This window comes from Macadamia integrifolia, chromosome 2 (genome assembly GCF_013358625.1).
Source record: "Macadamia integrifolia cultivar HAES 741 chromosome 2, SCU_Mint_v3, whole genome shotgun sequence".
Classification (NCBI taxonomy): Eukaryota; Viridiplantae; Streptophyta; class Magnoliopsida; order Proteales; family Proteaceae; genus Macadamia; species Macadamia integrifolia.
In genome coordinates this window covers 12252126-12275160 of record NC_056558.1, presented here as the reverse complement: position 1 = coordinate 12275160, position 23035 = coordinate 12252126, and the positions used below count along the sequence as shown (strand labels likewise).

The 23035-nt window shown below is 39.2% G+C and overlaps 2 protein-coding genes and 1 pseudogene across 2 annotated transcripts; all 3 read left to right on the top strand.

Annotated features, from left to right (window-relative positions):
* The first annotated feature begins 1560 nt into the window (after window positions 1–1560).
* On the top strand, window positions 1561–4870 carry LOC122063705 (probable leucine-rich repeat receptor-like protein kinase At1g35710). The gene has a single exon (XM_042627404.1). The coding sequence runs from the start codon at window positions 1561–1563 to the stop codon at window positions 4717–4719; it is 3159 nt and encodes a 1052-aa protein (XP_042483338.1). The 3' UTR covers window positions 4720–4870.
* A 13265-nt stretch (window positions 4871–18135) lies between these two features.
* On the top strand, window positions 18136–21501 carry LOC122063698 (probable leucine-rich repeat receptor-like protein kinase At1g35710). The gene is made up of 4 exons (XM_042627393.1): window positions 18136–18478; window positions 18582–20039; window positions 20263–20814; window positions 21044–21501. Exons 1-4 carry the CDS (start codon window positions 18136–18138, stop codon window positions 21346–21348), a joined length of 2658 nt encoding a protein of 885 aa, XP_042483327.1. The 3' UTR covers window positions 21349–21501.
* A 1202-nt stretch (window positions 21502–22703) lies between these two features.
* LOC122063687 overlaps window positions 22704–23035 on the top strand; it is a 2875-nt pseudogene continuing 2543 nt past the window's right edge.

The window sequence follows — 23035 nt, the reverse complement described above, 5'->3', positions numbered from 1 at the left end:
TATACATTTGAAAATTTCTCAAAAAAAAAATTTTTTGGTGGGTTAAACGTCAGCAATCAATTTATTGTGGCATGGTTGTGTGTTGAATCTACGACTGTGGTCAATAGGCAACATTGAGGATGTATAGCCAGGGAAGGAAGCATGTGGTGAAGGTGGAAAAAAATCGTCTGCAATTCCGTGAAATACCACCTTCAGAGGGTGACACGTGTATTGATACCATTGCAATGGTCCAGATTTGATTTAAATGATTCTTCACTGATTTAAGGTTTTATTAGTTGTATCAGATCTGGACCATTGCATTGGTATCAATACACGTGTCACCCCCTGAAGGTGGTATTTCATAAAATTGTACGAGATCGGAATTGCATACGATTTCAACCCGGTGAAGGTGATAGGAATATGGGATCGCTGTCTAAAGCAACAAGATTCTCCCAAGAAAGAAACGAAGAATTCAAGAAAACATTTCTATTTTCTCATTAATTCAAAAGTCTTGTGCACTTAATGAATTCTTAATTTCTTTTCATAGAAATAATTCAAGAGAGCATAAAAACTTTTCTCTATGTCTGAACTGAAGTGCTTCAGTCCATAATGAATCCCACATGTTAAGATATTTTCCATTTTAACAGGTAATTAAGTGAGTCATCGCACAACTTTAAAACACATCTTGACGTATTAAGAAGACCGCAAATGGGTGTGCATTATTCATACAAGGATAATGTAGAACTAATCTATGGTTCTACATCTTAAAGTTTTAAGGAGACAGGCACTTGTATCCCGTGCATGGTCCCCTTATTGAATTCATATATATATATATATATATATATATAAATATATGACACACATTTATTATAGAGAGAGCCACGCACCAATGTTAAGAAAAAGATGTACTGATGGGGAAGGTAGGAGGAAAATTTGTACAAAGCAAAAAATCAAAACACAAGGAAAATATGAAAATTTCCTAGAGGCTTGGGACCATGCATTATAGAGAGAGGCACCCATATATGTCAATCTAAAGACGTATTTGATGGGGAAGGGAGCCACTAGCCAAACGCAAGAAGGCCCAGGGGTTGGAATTTGGAGCCGGGAAAGTCTATTTCTATTGAATTGAAGATGAAATGGTCAACGCATGCAAAAACCACCAAGTTAGGCAACCTGAGAGTTGATCAAGTCTTTGTATGAAAACCATTCTCATACAAGGCTGACCCGCATAGATGGAATTAATTCACCCAACAACTACCTCTATGGTGAATTTCATCCATATGTGTGAATCAACCAGTAAGAGAACCTGATCCACACTTAGGCAGACTTGGGGTCAGATCCTTTAGGAGCCCACTGGAGTGGGGCCCATAAAAAATATTTTCCCTCTCTTCTTTCTCTCTCTCTGCTCCATTATAAAAAGATCCGAACCGCAAGTAAGTTGGAACCACAACAACGAACCAGCAATTCGATCAGTTGTATAGGTTTGCAATTGGCAAAACCATGTTTCCACAGTCATTACTACCCTTTGGAAGAGGAGAGAAACTACACTCCCTCCTCCTCCTCTTCCTCTTATCGGTTATCATGTTGGTCCCTTCCATTTCTTTTTCTTCTTCATCATTTAGGGTTGCCTCTGCTGCTGCTGCTGCTTCCTCTTCCAATAATGGCTTTCAACGGCATCAAGCAATGGAGGCTCTCCTTCAATGGAAGTCCAGCCTTCGTCGACCTAAGCGTGATGATCATAACAATTCTGAACTGCTCCTCCCTTCATGGACGATGTCGCCAAACGGAAGCAGCAGTAGCAACCCATGCAAGTACTGGGAGGGACTTACTTGCAATGAAGCTGGGCTCATCACCATTGTAAACCTTTCCAGTATGGATTTACAAGGTACGCTCCACCACTTTAACTTCTCATCCTTCCCTGCCCTCCTCCGTCTTGATCTCCATAACAACTCTCTTTTTGGACCCATCCCGTCCAGCATTTCTAACCTTTCCCTACTCACCCACCTCCATCTCTACATGAATCGTTTCTCTGGTAATATCCCATCAGAGATTTCCCTATTGGCGACTCTTAGTCAGCTTCATTTGCACCAGAACAATCTCACCGGCTCAATCCCTGCAACTTTAGGTGCTCTAAACAGCCTGACAGACCTATACCTCAATGAAAATCAACTTTCTGGTCCCATTCCCCAGGGAATTGGTAACCTCAGTACCCTCTATGTGCTGGCCATGTCATATAACCTCCTTGAAGGTCCCATCCCTTCCTCCATTGGAGGCTTGAGAAATCTTGGTGAGTGGTTTTCGAGCTCGAACCAAATAGTTGGATCAATTCCTATGGAGATAGGAAACCTGACAAACATCATTCAGTTGAAGGTGAATGAAAATCTACTAACAGGTTCCCTCCCTTCCACTCTTGGCAAGTTGAACACTCTCTCTTTGTTGTGGTTGTTGGATAATCAAATATCTGGATCCATCCCATCTGAACTTGGGAGTTTGGATTCTCTATATGAGCTTGACTTGTCCACAAACAATTTGTCAGGTTCAATACCTGCTTCTATTGGAAATTTGAGCAACCTAAAGTTCATATATCTCTACTCAAATACACTCTCTGGTTCCATTCCTCTAGAAATTGGAAACCTGACCAATCTCTATGACCTTCAACTATTGAGTAACTCTCTGACAGGTTCTATCCCTCAAGAAATTGGAAACTTGACATCCCTTGGTCGACTTTATTTGGCCGGAAACAGTCTCAGTGGTTCAATTCCTGCTTCTTTTGGAAATTTGATGTCTCTATCTAACCTTGATTTGTCAAACAATAATCTCAATGGTTCACTTCCTGCTTCTCTTGGAAATTTGGTGTCTCTATCTAACCTTGCTTTGTGGAACAATAATCTCACTGGTTCACTTCCTGCTTCTCTTGGAAATTTGACCAATATTTTTGGTATCTACCTTGGGCAAAACCAATTATCCGGTCAAATACCCCAGGAAATCAGCAATCTTACAAAATTGCAGTTCTTGCAGCTTGGAAATAATCATTTTAATGGTTATTTACCCCAACATATATGCAATAGTGCGTCACTCATTACATGTTCGATAGCTAGTAACCATTTCACAGGCCCGATTCCTAAAAGCATGGGAAACTGCACAAGCCTAACGAGACTAAGGCTTGACAATAACCATCTCACGGGAAACATATCGGAAGTCTTTGGTGTTTACCCGAATTTAACTTACATCGATCTGAGCTACAACCAACTGTCTGGTGAGATTTCACACAACTGGGGAAAGTGTCCGCAATTGACAAATCTAAAAATCTCAGGAAACAAGATATCTGGTCGAATACCACCTGAGCTTGCAGACTCAGCTCAATTGCAAGGACTTGAGCTTTCTTCAAATTTCTTGGTAGGCCAAATTCCAAGAGAAATAGGGAGGCTTAGCTCCTTGGTGATACTGAAGTTGAATGATAACCAACTCTCTAGTACCGTACCTAAAGAAATAGGATTGTTCTCCGAGCTTGAGAAACTTGACCTCTCAATGAACGATCTAAGGGGATCAATTCCAAAACAACTAGGGAAATGCACGCATCTTCTTTATTTGAATCTGAGCACAAATAGATTCAGCGGAAGCATTCCAGTTGAAATTGGTAATTTTGTTTCCTTACAGATGCTACTAGACCTTAGTGGTAACTTGTTTACAGGGGAGATTCCTCCACAGCTTGGAAGCTTGGACAAGCTAACATATTTGAATCTCTCTCATAACATGCTTTTGGGTTCCATTCCATCTACTCTCTCTGGAATGCTCAGTTTGATAACCATTGATGTATCTTACAATGAGTTAGAGGGTCCTCTACCTGATAATCAAGCCTTTCAAAATGCTACAATGGAAGCTTTCGTTCACAATAAAGGTTTGTGTGGCAATGTCACGGGTTTGCGACCTTGCACTTCTCTAGCAACCAAAAAGAAAGCCTCAAAAGAGAGACACAAAGTCATGCTTCTTATCACATCTCTCTTAGCAGTTTTGATGTTTCTTCTATTAGCATTTCTTGGGACTTTTTTATTTTTTCGCCGAAGAATGAAAAGCATAGAGGAGGACCCAATTATAACCCAGCAACGTAGAGATCTGTTTTCAATATGGAACTATGATGGGAGTATAGCATACCAAGATATCATTGAAGCAACTGAGCAGTTTGACCCCAAATATTGCATTGGTGTGGGAGGACATGGAAGCGTCTACAAAGTAGAGTTGTCATCAGGTCAACTAGTAGCAGTTAAGAAGTTCACCTCTTCTTCATATGATGAGATTGTTGATCAAGAAGCTTTCAGAAATGAAATTCTTATGATGACAGAAGTGCGGCATCGAAACATCGTGAAGTTGTATGGTTTTTGTTCCCACACGCGACACTCATTTTTGGTTTATGAATATGTGGAGAGAGGAAATTTGGCTAAGATCCTAAGCATGGACGAAGAAGCAATAGAATTGGATTGGACTAAAAGGGCTAACATTGTTAAAGGTGTAGCCCATGCTCTAGCTTACTTGCATCATGACTGCTCACCACCAATAATTCATCGAGACATATCGAGCAAAAATATTTTGTTGGATTCAGACTTTGAGCCTCACGTGTCAGACTTCGGCATCAGTAGATTTCTAAAACCTGATTCATCCCATTGGACAGCTCTTGCAGGAACATATGGATATTTTGCACCAGGTTCTCTCTCTCTCTCTCTGCTGTGTGGGAATACCTCTTAACGCAGATATAGGGTTCACATGTTTAGGGAGAAAAGAGTCTCAAAGATTGTGAGAGGTTGTGTACTACCATCAGTATGCACGTCATTTTCCCAAATCTTTCCCTTTTCTTTTTTAACTTTTCCATGCAATGATTTAAGTATCAGATTGAGCACATGACCAGTTCTAGATCGACTAGTTCCCTTAATTCTTAGCAATTGCCGCACTTGATCTGTCTGATTTGGATGAGAATTGTTGGTATTGGATCTGATCCATGGTCCATGATTCCAATTTCAAAAACAATTTTTTCTGGAAAATTATTTCTAGAGCAGTTGGTAGTATCCCTAGGTGGCAAGGGTTCATGGAGGTCCTTGATTATATTGAATACAATATATCTTTACTATATTAAAGAGAAAAAAAAAGTGGTGGTCCTTGATTTCCCGGGACTGTTATTTAATTAAGATTTAATGAAGTATTGTGCCAACATGGGTTTAGGATATCATTTTCCATTGATAAACTACTAGAGGTTGATTCAAATATCTGTCTAACTATCATGTTATGCCATTTCAAAAGATAAAAATTTCTTACGTTGATTAGTATTATTGTCATTACTGAGGCAAACTATACAACTATTTTTTTTTTCCTTCTTGTTATCGAATTGCTGCTGTTGTACGTACTTGATTCATCCATGGTCATGGTGGTGCTATTGTGCTGATGGTGGAACACAGTGGATTATATAGTTTAAATTAATTGTTACATTTTCTTGAGGCCAAATGAGAGAAGGTGACCTAAAATACAAACATTGTCATTTTATTTTTATTATTTTTATTTCTTTTATTTACTGCAGAGCTTGCATACACAATGAGGGTGACTGAAAAATGTGATGTCTATAGCTTCGGCGTAATAGTCATGGAATTGATGATGGGAAAGCATCCAGGAGAACTCATCTCTAGTTTGTCATCATTATCCTCTTCAACATTGTCATCTACTGAGCAGAAAATGTTGTTGAAGGATTTAGTCGACAAACGGCTCTTACCTCCCATAAATGAAGTTGCTGAGAGATTGGATTCAATAATGAAGTTGGCAGTTTCTTGTTTACATCAAAATCCACAATCTCGGCCAACCATGCAACAAGTGTCTCAGGAGCTATCAATTTGTAGCGTCAACTCCATATAATAACTTTGGGACAACTATTGAAACCTGAGATGTGAATTTAGTCCAAGAGATCAAGAATTTGTGTGTACTTCAAGCATGCTTTTCCTTTTCCCTCTGGTATGTCTAGTATATTGTGAAGAAGGTAGTTTGTTCAAGATGAGTTTGTATGTTTTTATTATGTTTGCTTATTTTATCTAGTCTGTAATTTTTGTGTGTTTCTTATCCTAGATCTTATTAAAGGTTTAGAAGGTACTATTATTTGTTCAAAGGGAGCTGCTGATGGCCATGCCAAAGGTGGCCCTTTTGGATGAATCTTGAGATCCTAGATCTTTGCTGATGGCCATGCCGAAGGTGGAGATTTAAAGTCTTTAGTGTATGCTTCATTATATATGTAATTATTTTTGTTCATCTGGGAATGCCTGGATGTAAATCCTATATATCCTTATATTTGTGGTTTTTTATTTTTTTATTTTCTTTTGCTAGAAGGTCAGATTTTATTAAAAAAGAAAAAAGAAAAAAAGGGAAAAAATAATACAAGAGCCTGAAGCGAGCCTCCACCTTTGGCATTGCAATTAGCAGAGCCTCACAACCGCTATCTCAAAAATCAAAATCTAGAACGACTAGCCTCATCAAGAAACAACTCCTGCATGATGTGCTAAGGTAGGGAAACATCATCAGAAGAGATCCCAGATTTGGCTGCATCCTTAGCAAGGAAGTCTGCGATGGGATTGGCTTCTCTGTAGTAGTGGGAAATCTTCCACTCAATAGAGTTTATGTAACATAGAAGATGATTCCACTCCTGAAGCACGAACCATGGACTTAGCCTGTGATGGAATTATATTTGTGGTTAATATGTCCTTTTATTGACTTATAATGGAAAAAAAAAAAATTAAAAGGTATAGTCTAAGTACATGAAATTATGTTCATTGTCTGTGAGGCCTATAAATGAAACTCTTTCCACTCATGCACTTCCTCTTTATCCAATTCTTAGCAGTGAATTATGGTTTGGGTAGGAGTTGCACTTGAGCATAACAAAATAAGTTCAGACTTCCTAATGCCAGACTTTCCTAATTACCTCTAATATGATAAATAAATAGCATGGACCAAACAAAATAGAACTAATTAAAAACGACAAATGTTTTAGGCCTTTACTATTATTCTTAATAGTTAATACTTGAGAGAGAGAGAGAGAGAGGGGATCATAAACCTCCCCAACAATAAGACTACTAATACAACCACAAAGAAGGTTCCTAAAAGCACAAAACTGAAAAAAATCCACAAAACAACACAGATGCCTTTCAATGGTTCTAGAGCACGGTGTCGGAATGGGTATCCATAATTCCAAAACTGTAATGGTGTTGGAATAGATTCGTATTAGATCATCCATATCTAACAGAAATACCCTTGTTTTACCTTTAAAATGAATTTTTTTTTAACCTTTTTACCTCTGGTCCGTACCGTTCAACTACTATGGTATCAACCATCTATCAAGATCGGACACTTGTCAAACCAATACGGATTGCCTTATATGGGCAATCCGATACTGATACTTAGAAACCTTCACCTTTAAACTTCTAGCAAAAAGAAAACAAGACAAAGTTTTCCTTCATCAGTTGCTAAACAATGGGACAGTCCAGATATGACCTGCCTCTCTCTCCTCCCCACACTCTGGGGTGATGATGGACCATGGTGAATGAATTCATCTTAGGAACACTCGATCCAAAAGTAAAAGTCGACTTTCAAAGTGAGGGATTTTTTTTTTTTTTTTGGATAAAAGCAAGGGAAGAAAGTGACAACTTATTCCAGAAGTTATTTCTTCAGATGATGCAATTTTTTTTCCGCTAAAGATCATATGTATTAATAAAAAAGAAAAATAGTATACAAAGCTAAATTTCCTAGAATTTCAAAAACAACAAATCAAGCAATTCTCGAGACCACACCCACCTTCGGCATTACCATCAGCAAGAAGGAATCAAGATACAGGCAAAGGATAACTAACTAAAAGCTTAAACCGGCAACTCAAGGGCATCCAACTTATCCCATTTGGTATTACGGTCTACCCATACCATCTGTTTGAAGACTCTCAAGAATTGTGTGATGCCACACAGGCAATGGAATGGAAGTTTCATATTTTGTAGCTGATTTCGCGAGATGATCTGAGATGGAATTAGCCTCTCTGTAGCAGTGAGTTAATTTCCACTCAGATGCAGATAAAAAACTTTGAAGACCTGAACACTGTTGCAAAAAGAACCATGGAATTAATCCTCTAGACAACAGAACTACCAGAGCTGCTGAATCACACTCAATCCAAATCTTATTGAAGGATTTATCTCTGGCCATCTCTAGACCAATCATAAGAGCTCGAAACTCTGCTTCAAAGTTTGTGGTAACTCCCAAGAAAGATCTGAATGTGCAATAACCTAGGCTTTATCATCTCTAAAAACTCCTCCTGCACCTGCCCTACCCGGGTTCCCTAGAGAATATCCATCAATATGCAAATGCACCATCCAGGAAAGGGGGGCACACCAAAAAACCTCAATCAACTGCTTTGATCTAGACATTGGAACTTGAAGATTGAGTCTCCTGCTTTTTTGCTAAATGGGTAATTTTATTAAAATATGGGGGAAACAAAAGAACAAAGAGAAACAGAAAGGGACAGACCGAGACCACTAAGCCAACTTGCAACCTCCACCTTCAACATGGCCATCAGCAGAGAGAGCAAGCAGAAGACTTAGCAAAATCGAAAGCGGTGCCTGTCCATCGCATCAAAGACTAACTCAGTATCAATATAGTTCGGGAACATCACCGAGAATTCTGTGATGCCAGATTTGGATGCTTTTTTAGCTAGATAATCAGCTACTACACTGGCTTCACGAAAGCAGTGCAAAATCTTCCATTGCACTGACTCCAGGAAGGGAATGGACGACCTCCATTTCTGCAAGACGAACCATGGAATCTGCCTCCTTTGGACTGCTAAGAGCACTGCAGCTGAATCAAACTCAATCCAAACACCACTGGCATTGTGATCTCTTGCCAACAAAATACCCTCCAAGACTGCCTCAAATTCAGCTTCATATATCTATTTGACATCCAAAAACATGCTAAAAGAATCAATGACCTTGCCTTCACTATTCCTTAGAACTCCTCCAAGCACCTACATTGCCTAGGTTACCAAGCGAACTACCATCCACATTGATCTTAATCCAGTCCTAGGGAGGTTTACACCAGTGAACCTCAAGAGGAGGAGGGGAGGTAGGATTTCTGATACTTAAGCCAAGCTTCCTACATGATATCATGTCTGAAATCGAGCAAACTTCTTCACTTGACCCTTCGCAGCAAAGTTGAATCTCCTGCCTTATGCTTTGAAAGACATATCTCGCCAGCCTTTCTTTATTTTCCGGCCTTCTCTTATTCCTTTTCCACAAAACATGGTTGATTATGATTAACAACCCCATCTTCCATGGTTTCTTAAGCTTTAGAACTCAAGCTCTACGCTTCCACCACTTGAACAACGCCTGAATGGTTGGGTGGTCAACCCACCCCACCTTAAAACAATCTAAGAATTGTTTCCAAATTGATATAGAGAATGAACATTGCAGGAAAATATGAGATGTGCTTTCTTCCGCTTTGCCGCACATGTCACATCTAGACAGGAGACTTACACCTTTCTGGCAAACCAGATCATCCGTAGGGATTCTGCCATGCACCACTCTCCAACCAAATACTGAATACCTTGGAGGGAGATTTTTTTGCCAAATCAAAGACGACCAATGCACCTTTGAGGACCTCACCCTAACATTCTCCCATGCCGAGCTCGAAGAGAAGGACCCTAAGGGCGTTAGAGACTAGGCCCTGAAATCCTCCATTTGCCTACTTGGAATTTTGATTTTTTTAATTTGAGTGAAGATCTCACTAAGAAGAGGAGATACAACCTCAGGGAGGCACCATTCCCCATTTCTAATAAACTCCCCCACAATGGCTGAAGTAGAGATGCTGTGAGCGCTGTCCAGCGAGATAAGATCCATAATAGAATTTAGTCCCCACCATTTGTCCTTCGAGAAATTTGTGAGCAACCCATTCCCAATGATCCACCTCTCCTTGTCCTCCACAAAGTTCCACACCTTCCTGATACTAGATATAATGGAGGAGGCGTTGCATTTTTTCAGAGACTTGCCATCCTTCTTTAAGAAGCGAGCTCTGAGAAAGGTAGAAGCCTCTGACTTCTCAGTTTTAATTCTCCATACCATCTTGCACAATGTTGCTTTACTGGAGTCTCTAAGTCTCCTTAGCCCCAGACCTCCCTCATCCTTAGGCTTGCACAAAGAGTTCCACTTCGCTGTGACAGCCTTAACTGTGTCCACATCACCCGTCCATATAAAATTGCGCATCCATCTCTCCATCATCACCACTAGTGATGCGGGCCACCAGCAAACAGAAAAGTTGTGGCTAAGCATTTCAAAGATTATCGTCTTGACCAATTCAACCCTGCCAGCCATTGATAGAAGCTCCCTTTCCATCCAGCCAATCTCCCCTTGACCTTATCCATGATCGGCAACAAGGTATCTTTTTCACTCTTCCCTTGAAGATTTCCACACCTAGGTACCCTGTTAGAAAGGTACACATGGGAATACCTAAAATATCAGAAATTCTTTGTTTTCTGGAGAAAGGAATTTTCTCCAAAAAAACTTGCTTTTTTCTAAGCTGATCACCTGCCCTGAGAACTCTTGATACTTGAGAAGAAAATCCTTGAGGTTTCTGACATACCTCATTGAAGCATTGGAGAAGATAAATATATCGTCGGCAAAAAGAATATGAGTTGGGGAATTAGCTCCCCGTGGCCCTTGAATCGGCTTCAATTTATCTTCCTGTATCAATTGCTTCAGACCTCTGGATTCCTCAGCAATAATAAAGAGCATGGGCGATATTGGATCCCCCTGCCTCAGCCTCGCTCCACTTCAAAAAAACCCTACGGACCACCATTAATCAGTATCGATATCTTGGTGGAAATTAGAATTTGGTTCAGCCACTTTATCCACCTCTCTATGAACCCAAAGCGACGCAACACCTGAAACATAAAAGACCACGAGATAGTGTCATAAGCTTTTTTAATATCGATTTTTAAGCCAAGACATCCCCCTCTCGTCGAAGCAAACATCATGTTTGCAAGCTCTAAAGCCACATTGATATTAGAATGAATTAGCTCTCCTTTCTGGAAGGTTTCCTGATCTTCAGATATCAGTCTAGGAAGAAATTTTTCAATCCTCATCGCCATGACTTTGGATAAAATTTGCAATCAAAATTTCCCATACACAATGGCCAAAATTTGTCTAGGGTAGAGGCTCCCTCCTCCTTGGGAATAAGCACCAGGAAGTTGTTGTTCACACCATTAGGCAAATGGCCAGAGCTAAAAAAATATTTAACTGCATTGCAAACCTCATTCTCCACAATATGCCAGCGTCGTCTAAAAAAGTCTCCAGATAAACCATCCGGCCCTAGAGAACTGTCTGGGTCTAGCTCCCAAATTGCTCTTTTAATTTCTTCATTCCCTGTTAAGGTTCGAGAAAATAACAATCACTTTGATGAAGAATCGATGGAATGGAATCAAGAATCTCCACATGCTCCACTAAAGGCACTGCTTTGTAGAACTGTTCATAAGAATTAACAACATAATTCCCAAACTAGTCTTGACGTTCCACCAATGTGCTACTTGGTTTTTTGTGGTATCTTATAGAATTTCTAAGTCTTCTCATTTTTGGAAGATTGAGTCTCCTGGTGCACAAAGATAAGAGACAAATCTAACTTTCCCTCTCAAGTTTGCTCCCAATAAAGTTAGCTCACCCAACGCCAAAGTAAGGAGCTGATTGTGAGTCCTAAAAATTCCATTAAACCGCCTCGCATTCCTTTCCATCTAGATAAAGAAAGGAATCAAAACAAAGCCAACAGACCAAGCTCCTTTTAAACCAATAATCTTTGCTTTGCGCCTCCACCAATTACTGATCTCCAGGTAATTATGAAAATTATCTGGCCACCTAACTCTAAAGTACTTTGAGAAGGAAGCTCAAAGAAACCTAGCAGAAACACAATTAATAAAGAGGTGGGAAATTGATTCTCCTTCCCGATGACATAACTCACATCTCGAGGTCAAATGAACTCCTCTCCCTTTCACCACATTATCACAAGATAATTTTCCATGAATCAGCTTCCATGCAAAAATCGAAAGGCACGGTAAAACCTGGGAGTCCCAAACTAACTTAGACCAGCTAATTTTAGGATTTGATTTTCTCAATTCCTCCCATGCAATCTTTATAGAAAAATTCCCCAATGGGGATAGAGACTAGCTAGCAGCACACATCTTCCCCCTCCCCTGTAATTGGAATTGTGACAGTCCTAACAAAGCCCTCCTTTAAAAATTCAGATGCAACCAAAGGGAAGGACCACTTCCAATTCTGAATAAAATCTCCCACTTTTATATCCCTACATTGAAAAAATACCTCTAAAAGAGGGGAAATTTTTGCCAATGACTGAGAGCCCACCTGCCCTGCCAAAATAATATATTATGCCCATTACCCACTTTCAATCTCTCATTGAAGGAGACAAATTTCCACAACTTATGAATTCCTGACCACACTGTGGAGGATTTATAATCTACCTTCATTGAACCATCTTTATTCACAAATCGAGCCCCGAGAAATCGACTCATAGTTGTCTTCTCATCCTTTACTTGCCAAACCAATCTACTAAGAAAATAGCTATTCAGCTCTCTGAGATATCTATTTACCAGCTCTCCTTCCTTCTTAGGCTTGTGAATCACATCCCATCTAACTGTGATTTTTTTAATTGTATCAATCTCTCCCGTCCAGATGTAATTACGCATCCTGCGGTCAACCATCTTAACTACCGACTCAGGCCATCAATAAATAGAAAAATTATGTAAAGGCATTCCAGCGATAACAGATTTCACTAGCTCAACACGCCCAACCATAGATAATAATTTGATGAGACTACTTATCAAGAAACTTTCATAAATGAAATTCTTATGATGACAGAAGTGCGGCATCAAAACATCGTGAAGTTTTATGGTTTTTGTTCCCATGTGTGGCACTTATTTTTGGTTTATGAATATGCGGAGAGAAGAAGAAAGGGTAGAATTGGTTTGGACTAAAAGGGTTAATATTGTTAAAGTGTAGCCATGCTCTAGCTTACTTGCACCATGACTGCTCACCACCAATAATTCATCGAGATATATCGAGAAAAAAAAAATAATTTGTTGGATTCCAACTTTGAGCCTCATGTCTCTAACTTCGGCATCAATAGACTTCGAAAACCTGATTCATCCCATTGGACAACTCTTGCAGGAACATATGAATATTTTGCATCAAATTCTCTCTCTCACCTCTCATTTCAATTATTATGTAAAATCTTTAGAATGCATCAATACCTAGAAATTCCCTCAAAATTTAAGTCTATTGACCAAAGTCAAGTTGGTGACTCATGAACCTACTTGTTGAATCATCAATCATCCATTTTCCTTTTTTAGGCTTTTCAATGCATGGACTTAAAGCATTGGATACTGTGATCAAGTTCCAGAACGACCAATTCCTTCAATTCTCATCAAGTATCACATTTGATCGGTCTGATTTGGATGGGAATTTTTGGGGTTGGATCTGATCCATGATCCATGTTTTTTATTTTGAAAACATTTTTAATTATTGGAAGACAATTGCTAGCGTAATTGGTGCTATCCTAAGTAGCAAGGGTCCCATGGAGGTTATGGAATTGACTCTCCTACTTCATCAAGATGAGGGAATTGCGGGGTTAATGGGTGAGATTGCATACAATAAGTGTCACTTAATTAGGAGTTAACGATGTATTGTACGAATATGGGTTTTGGATATCATTTTCCATTTAGAAACTACCAGAGGTTGATTCAATCTAAGTATCAAGATAATTCATTTCTCTTTACCAAAAAAAAAATAATAATAATAATAATAATTCATTTCAAACTTTACAAAAAAAAGGGTTACTTATTTCAAAAATTAAAAAAATTTCAAGTTGATTATATTATTGTCATCAGTACTATGACCTTTACAACTATTCTTTCTTCTTGTTATCGAATTATCGCTATTGTACTTGATTCTCGTGGTATATACACATGGGTCTCTAAATTTGTTGGTGGTAGAGGAACTATGCTAAAGGTGTCCCCATAAAGGACCTGCATCAAGGTCATACACAACCTCTCATTAATTGCTATATTTTCTTCAGGAAAAATAAGGGAAGGTGACTTAAAATTGCGTTGTAGGCGTGAGAAAAACTTTTTTTTTTATTTAATTTCATTTGTTTTATTTATCTACAGAGCTTGCTTACACAATCAGGGTGACAGAAAGATGTGATGTCTACGGTTTCGGCATGATAACAATGGAATCGATGATGGGAAGCATAGAGGAAAACTTATCTCCACTTCGACATCATTAACCTCTTCGGCTTTGCAATCTACTAATGAGCAAAACATATTGTTGAAGGATATAGTCGACTAGCACATCACACCTCTTATACATCAAATTGCTGAGTAAGTGCCTTTGATTATGAAGTTGACAGTTTCTTGCTTGCATGAAAATCCACAATCTTGCCCAACCATGCAACAAGTGCCTCAAGAGATATCAATTTGCAGCATCAAGTCCACATAATAACTATGGGACAACTATTGAATCTTGAGATGTGAATTTAATCCGTGAGATAAAGAATTTGTGTGTAAGTTAAGCTTGTTCTCCCTTTTCCTGCCTCTATGTGTTATATGTTGTGAACAAGACCATTTGTTCATGATGAGTCTGTATGATTTTATTATGCTTTTTTTTTCTTTTCTTTTTTATTCTGTATTTGCGTGTGGTTTTTTATTTTATCTGGAACTGTGGCGATAGCTTGTAAGAGGAAAGGCAGAGCTTGCGGAGGCTGGAAAAACAGCCTGTTCTGCGACTAGGTTCTTCTAAAATTGAACCAGAATTGGCTCAAATTGAGCCATTGATTCAGAGTTTGGTTCATTTTACATTTAAATTTAGGGAAGTTTCGAATGAGTTATATGGATCATGGCCTAAGTATTTTGAGAGTTTTTATTATAATGGGCTCATTCTAAAAGCCCGTATATTGGGTTATAAGGTTTACGTGAAAATTTTCACTAACTATGGGCCCATAAGCCCATATTGTGTGTTTGGCTTTCTAAATATAACTTCCAGATTGTGGAAACACATGGACTTGATATGGTTTATATTAGTACGCTCCCACAAAATAGATAAGGAGAAGGAAAATTATCATGCCAAAACTTGTGGATCGACATCATAACCGACTTTCATTTGGTTTTTAAGAGGAGCAATCTCAAACTTTGGATAAAATGTTACTTAACCCCCCCCCGGCCCCCACCCCCACCCGCAGCCCCCTCCAAAAAAAAACTTTGGAGAATAAACCGTCAGAAATATTTGAAAACATAGATAAGGAGAAGGAAGATTGTAAGTAGCAACCCAAAGGGATAGCGTAGTTGGTGAGCAATGAACTTGGTACGAGCCATAAATTCGGACGTCCTGAGTTCAATTCCCACTAGGCACACCTTAAACCATTCACACGAGTTGTTTAGTGCTCTTCACACTTTTCAGTGAAGTGAAAATTGAATGGTTCTCATTCAACCCCGGAAAACACCTTTCCTAGGGGGAGGAGAGAGTTGAGGGACATAAGGGCCTTTTCCCAAATAAATATTTATCCTCAACTTGTATTTTTGTCACTATATTTATTCCATTGTAAGTTATGATACCATATCAGGACCCAGAGGGCTGAGAATCCAAACCCTTACATTGCCCGGGGCTGAAAAACCCTTCTTAGGCCTTGAAATTTTTGGGTGGGCTTGAATTACTATTTTTCTTAACTTCCAACACTAATACATCATCGTTACCCACAACCACCACCACACCCCCCCCCCCCCCCCCCCCCCAAAAAAAAGGGCTCCTTTCATGACAAACCCAGCCCAAGTCCTGAAACTCGATGAGGTTCAAACCATAGTTTATAAATGGAATTAAATGTCGTAAATTATTAAACCCTAATTTTATTTTTTATTTATTTAAGGTCCACACTCTTTTAAGGATATGTTTGGTTACAAGGAAAATTTTAAAAGGAAAGAAAGTGAAAAGTTTAAATTTAAAAAAGAAAATTTTGTAACCATTACCCTGTAGTCGAAGGGAGAGTGCCAACAACAATTGGGGACCCATTCCCAATTTACACCCTGATTGAAAACTAATTCTTTCTATAATGGATATAGTGGCAGTGAAAGATTTTAAGATAATGGTTTTTGGTAGGGTCTATGACTTTGAATCCATAAGATCCATTGCTTATCTATGGCTAAGGGATTTGAAACTAGTAACTTTTTGTTCTTTAGTAGGGTTCAGTCATCAGTGCAGCAGTGCCTTTAATCATGGACCTTGAGTGCATTCCATCACTGCCGTATAAGTAATAATGAATGGAATCCTGTTTGAAGAGTTGATCCTACAAGAAAAAAATTTCGACCCACCAAAACCCAATTCTTAAAACACATTGTGGCTTTATATATAATAAAAATAAATTAAAAACCCTAACAATCCAAACAGCGAATTTTATTTATAATGCTTTGGTGGAACTGCATAAGGAGAGTTTAATTCTCACATGCAAGAGAAATTTTTTCAACCCACCAAAACCCAAATCAAAGTGGAAATTCATTTGCAGAGGAAAGAAAGTGGAACTACATAAAACACATGGTGGCTTTATATCTAATAAAAATAAATTAAGAACCCTAACAATCCAAATAGTGAACCAATTTAATAATGCTTTGGTGGAACTTCATAAGAAGAGTTCATATATAATAAAAGGGAGAGGGTATGCCGCCGATATCAAGTATGCTAGCGGATAGCACCAATAGAAACACATGATGGAGTATCATTCAGGAAGGATATGACGGTCATTTCAAAAAAAGGAAAGAGAGAGATAGACACAATGGATGCTAGCATACTTGATATCGGTGGCATACCTAACATTTTCCCATAATAAAAATAAACTCACCAAAACCCAATTCAAAGTGGAACTTCATAAAACACATGGTGGCTTTATATATAATAAAAATAAATGAAAAACCCTATTACTGTTCTCTACATGTACCGTGTGGGAAGAAAAGCTTTCTCCCATAAAGTATGTCAATGGCATTGCTATTAGGGGTGTCAATGAGCCGGGTTGGGCTGGGTTTTAAAAGTCCAACCCAACCCAGTCCTAGGCAAGGCTGGTATATCTCAGTCCAAACCCAATCCTATCGGGTTTAGCCCAACCCAACCCAGCCCTAGTGAACCCTGATTGGGCTGGGTTTATCTCAATCCAGTCCAACCCAAAACTATCAGTTACTTAATTGCTTGATCTTGATGCATTGCAAAGGCCAAAGACCAAAGTTTTCGTATCTGTGTAAATTGTGGAAAATGAAAGACATTTCTCTATAAGTACACATTAATAATTAGTAGCATATTAATATGACTATATACTTAATAAACATGGTTGGGTTGGATTGGGTCGGGTTGGGTTGGGTTGGGTTGGGTTGGGTTGAGACTTCAACCCAGGCACAACCCAACCCTGCCTCGGGCCTGTAAATCTCAACCCTAACCCACTCTATTGGCTGAAATCTCAGTCCAAACCCTGTTCAGGCTCAAGGCGGGCTAGGGCCGGTTCGGGTTGACTGGGCGTTTTTGACACCCCTAAATTGCCACTATTAAACCACATTGGTTAATTTAGTTCAAATTTCAATAACAAGTTGTTCCCTCCATAAGTGGTGGTGGACTATTGGGAGTTTAGTGGTCTCTCACCGATCTGGTTTCCCTTACAAAAGGGATCCATGGTGCCTCTAATTTGGAACCCAACAACGAACCAGCAAATCGATCAGTTGTGTTGTGTGTGATTGCTTGCAATTTGGAAAATCATGTTTGCAACATCAATAAGAGGAGGGAGAGTAGTTTGTCTCCTCCTCTTATTGTTCCTCATCCTATTGTCCACTTCCAATGCTACTTCTTCTTCTTCTTCTGCTTCCAATTATGGTTATCAACGACATCAAGCAATGGAGGCTCTCCTTGAATGGAAGGCCAGCCTTCTCCATGACCATAATAATTCCCTACTTCCACTCCTCCCTTCATGGACGATGATGGCAAACCGAAGCAACCGCAGCAGCAACCCATTCAAGTGGGAGGGTCTTACTTGCAATGAGGCAGCAGAGTAATCACCATAATAAACATCTCTAGTATGGGTTTACAAGGTACGCTCCACAACTTTACCTTCTCATCCTTCTCTGCCCTACTCCGTCTTGATCTCCATAATAACTCACTTTTTGGTTCCCTCCCACCCAGCATTGCCAACCTTTCCCAACTCACCCACCTCCATCTCTTTGACAATAATTTCACGGGCTCAATTCCTGCTGCTTTAGGTGTTCTGAACCACCTGAGGTTCCTAAGTCTGGGTACTAATCAACTTTCTGGTCCCATTCCCTTGGAAATTGGTAACCTTAGTAGCCTCACTACACTGGACTCGTCATATAACTCTCTAAATGGTTCCATTCCTCCCACCATTGGGGGCTTGAAGAATCTTGGTGAGTTGTCCATATCTGGGAACTATATCGTTGGATCAATACCCATGGAGATTGGAAACCTGACGAACATGTATGATATGTATGCGACAGAATCTTCTAACAGGTTCTCTCCCTCCCACTTTGGGCAACCTGAACAAACTCTCTTATTTGTGGTTGTTCCATAACACTCAAATATCTGGATCAATCCCACCTGAATTTGGGAGGTTGGATTCTCTTTTTCAGATTGATGTGACCAACACCGAATTGTCAGGTTCAATACCTGCTTCTTTTGGAAATTTGAGCCAGCTTAACTCTGTTTTCCTCTATTCAAATTCACTCTCAGGTTCCATTCCATCGGAAATTGGAAACCTGACCAATATCCAAGACCTACAACTTTTGGATAACCATCTCACAGGTTATATCCCTCAAGAAATTGGAAAACTGAACAAACTTCGGACCCTAGAGTTGCAGTTTAACCATCTGACAGGTTCTATCCCTTGGGAAATTGGAGGGTTGAAATCTCTCACTCAATTTGATTTGGCAAATAATAGTCTCAGTGGTTCAGTTCCTGCTTCTTTTGGGAATTTGACCAATCTAGTTATTATATCTTTTACGACCAACCAATTGTCTGGTCCATTACCTCAAGAAATCAGCAATTTTACAAAATTGCAAAAATTGCAGCTTGGAAATAATCATTTTAATGGTTATTTACCCCAACATATATGCAATAGTGCGTCACTCATTGCATGTTCGATAGCTAGTAACCATTTCACAGGCCCGATTCCTAAAAGCATGGGAAACTACACAAGCCTAACGAGACTAAGGCTTGACAATAACCATCTCACGGGAAACATATCGGAAGTCTTTGGTGTTTACCCGAATTTAACTTACATCGATCTGAGCTACAACCAACTGTCTAGTGAGATTTCACAGAATTGGGGAAAGTGCCCGCAATTGACAAATCTAAAAATCTCAGGAAACAAGATATCTGGTCGAATACCACATGAGCTTGGAGACTCAACCCAATTGCAAGGACTTGAGCTTTCTTCAAATTTCTTGGTAGGCCAAATTCCAAGAGAAATAGGGAGGCTTAGCTCCTTGGTGATACTGAAGTTGAATGATAACCTACTCTCTAGAACCGTACCTGAAGAAATAGGATTGTTCTCCAAGCTTGAGAAACTTGACCTCTCAATGAACAATTTGAAGGGATCAGTTCCAAAACAACTAGGGAAATGCATGCATCTTCTTTATTTGAATCTGAGCACAAATAGATTCAGCGGTAGCATTCCAGTTGAAATTGGTAATTTAGTTTCCTTACAGATGCTACTAGACCGTAGTGGTAACTTGTTTACAGGAAAGATCCCTCCGCAACTTGGAAGCTTGGAAAAGCTAACAAATTTGAATCTCTCTCATAACAAGTTTTTTGGGTCCATTCCATCCACTTTCTCTGGAATGATCAGCTTGATAACCATTGATTTGTCTTACAATGAGTTAGAGGGTCCTCTACCTGATAATCAAGTCTTTCGAAATGCTAAAATGGAAGCTTTCATTCACAACAAAGATTTGTGTGGCAATGCCACGGGTTTGCGACCATGCATTTCTCCATCAACCAAAAAGAAAACCTCAAAAGAGAGACACAAAGTCATGCTTCTTATCACATCTCTCTTAGCAGTTTTGATGCTTTTTCTATTAGCATTTATTCTTGGGACTTTTTTATTTTTTCACCGAAGAATGAAAAGCATAGAGGAGGATCCAATTACAACCCAGCAACGTAGAGATCTGTTTTCAATATGATGGGAGTATAGCATACCAAGATATCATTGAAGCAACTAAGCAATTTGACCCCAAATATTGCATTGGTATGGGAGGACATGGAAGCGTCTACAAAGCAGAGTTGTCATCAGGTCAACTGGTAGCAATTAAGAAGTTCACCTCTTCTTCAGATGATGAGATTGTTGATCAAGAAGCTTTCAGAAATGAAATTCTTATGATGGCAGAAGTGCGGCATCGAAACATCGTGAAGTTGTATGGCTTTTGTTCCCGCGTGTGGCACTCATTTTTGGTTTATGAATATGTGGAGAGAGGAAGCTTGGCTAAGATCCTAAGCATGGACGAAGAAGCGGTAGAATTTGATTGGACTAAAAGGGCTAACATTGTTAAAGGTGTAGCCCATGCTCTAGCTTACTTGCACCATGATTGCTCACCACCAATAATTCATCGAGACATATCGAGCAAAAATATTTTGTTGGATTCAGACTTTGAGCCTCATGTCTCTGACTTCGGCATCAGTAGACTTCTAAAACTTGATTCATCCCATTGGACAACTCTTGCAGGAACATATGGATATTTTGCACCAGGTTCTCTCTCTCTCTCTCTCTCTCTCTCTCTCTCTCTCTCTCTCTCTCTCTCACACACACACACACACACACATTGTTCCCTTAATTCTCAACAACTATCGCACATGATCAATTTGATTTGGATGGAAATTGTTGGTGCTGGATCTGATTCATGGACCATTTTTTCAATTTCCCAAATATTTACGTTCATTTTATTTTGATTATTCTCATTTGTTTTACTTATTGGCAGAGCTTGCTTACACAATGAGTGTATCTGAAAAATGTGATGTCTATAGCTTTGGCGTGGTAACTGTAGAATTGATGATGGGAAAGCATCCAGGAGAACTCATCTCGAGTTTGCCATCAATATCCTCTTCAGCATTGTCATCTACTGGAAAAAACATATTGTTGAAGGATTTAATTGACCAGCGCATCTCACCTCCCATAAATCAAGTTGCTGAGAAAGTGGCCTCGATTATGAAGTTGGCAGTTTCTTGTTTGTATGAAAATCCACAATCTCGGCCAACCATGCAACAAGTGTCTCAAGAGCTATGAATTTGCAACGTCAACTCCGCATAATAACTTTGGGACAACTATTGAATCTTGAGATGAAGAATTTGTGTGTAGTTCAAGTATGTTTTTCCTTTTCCTTCCTATATGTCCGGTATGTTGTGAAGAAGGTAGTTTGTTCATGATGAGTTTGTATGTTTTTACCATGTCTGTTTTATTTTTATTTATTCTGTAATTTGTGTGTTTCTTATCCGTTGACTAGTCTCAATTGTGCGTGCATGTGCATGTATATCTGTTTATTCTAGATCTTATTCTAAAAGGTTTGAAAGGTACTAGTCTGTGTGCATAAAATTTGTGTTCCTTGTCAGTTTATCCTATAATTAAAATGATAAACGTTTGAGGCCTTTACTATTATTCTTAATAGTTAATACTTTTTTTTTGTGTGTGTGTGTGTGTGAATGGAAATAATATTCAACAAGAACACTTAAGGGGGGAGAGGGGAAGCAAAGGCTCACCTAATTAAAGAGGCCATTAGGGGGATGTTACGGTCTTAGAATAACTCAACCCCATAAACCGGCTTGCAAGGTGGGGGACCCAAGAATATATCAAACCACATCAATTCCCATAGGAAACCGATATGGGATCAGCCCCCATAAGCTGATATGAGATCGTAACAGGGGAATAGCAGCCAAGAAGGAAATATTTTTCCTAATAGTTAATATATGTTGTAATCATTCTCCCATCCAAATCAATATGTTAAAAGGAAATAGTAATTAGACAAGCACAATCATTAGGGTTTTGGTTAAGACTTTTTAATAGAACATAAATGTTTGAGAAACTAATTATTAAGTTGATCCAACAATGAATATTTATAATTGGGTAATTTATAGCACCACCCCCTAGAGAATGCCACAATTGTAAGAACACCCTTTTTGTTTCACCAAATTAGACTCAGACCCCATATCGTCAGTCACTGTTAAGTGAAGAGTTAAAATGACCATTATACCCTTGTCATTAAAACTCATGTTTTAACCCACCAAATCAAACATTCCCATGAAAGTAAACGTCAACCCTGAATCTATAATCATTCTGCCATTGCCGTCAAATCCCAATGATAGATACTTGTAAGGAATCTTCACCTTTTTCCCTCCGATAGTTATTTTTCTCAATCCGACATAGTAGTAGACGGAGAATGCAGGGCTTTTGGTGATTGGGTTCTTCACGAACGGTGTTTAACTGATGTTGGTGATCTTGTCGTCTCCGTCCAAGACAAGTAGGCTGCTATCGTTGGTGTAGTTGAGGTTGTGAGAGAGGAGACAGTAAGAGAACAGGGTTTGCCAAAGGAGGGAGTAAAGCTCACAAGTTCCAAACCCTCACGGCCATCGAATTCATTTGTAGTGATGGTAGCAAAGACTAAGAAGACATATTGCAAGAGTAAGGAGTGTAGAAAAGACACTCTGCACAAGGTCACCCAGTACAAGAAGGGTAAGGGTAGCCTTGCTACCAAGGGTAAGAGACGTTATGATCGAAAGCAGTCAGGTTCTGGAGGACAAACCAAGCATGTCTTTCACAAGAAGGCTAAGGGCCCATTTGGTATCGTTTTTGTTCCAGAAACGTCGTTTCGTGTCAAAAACGAAAATTTCATTTTCAGTGTCAAAACACAGTTTTAAAACAAAAAAATGGTGTTTCAAAATTTCAGATTTTTATCGGGATTTTTTTTTTTTTTTTTTTT

Bases quoted from the DNA above. Each gene is read 5' to 3' on its own strand.
- LOC122063698 (XM_042627393.1), top strand. From the start codon at position 18,136: ATGGGTTTACAAGGTACGCTCCACAACTTTACCTTCTCATCCTTCTCT. The intron at 18,479-18,581 runs GTGAGTTGTCCA...ATCTTCTAACAG, and splicing joins TGGGGGCTTGAAGAATCTTG to GTTCTCTCCCTCCCACTTTG. The intron at 20,040-20,262 runs GTTTGCGACCAT...ATGGGAGTATAG, and splicing joins TTTGTGTGGCAATGCCACGG to CATACCAAGATATCATTGAA.
- LOC122063705 (XM_042627404.1), top strand. From the start codon at position 1,561: ATGTTGGTCCCTTCCATTTCTTTTTCTTCTTCATCATTTAGGGTTGCC.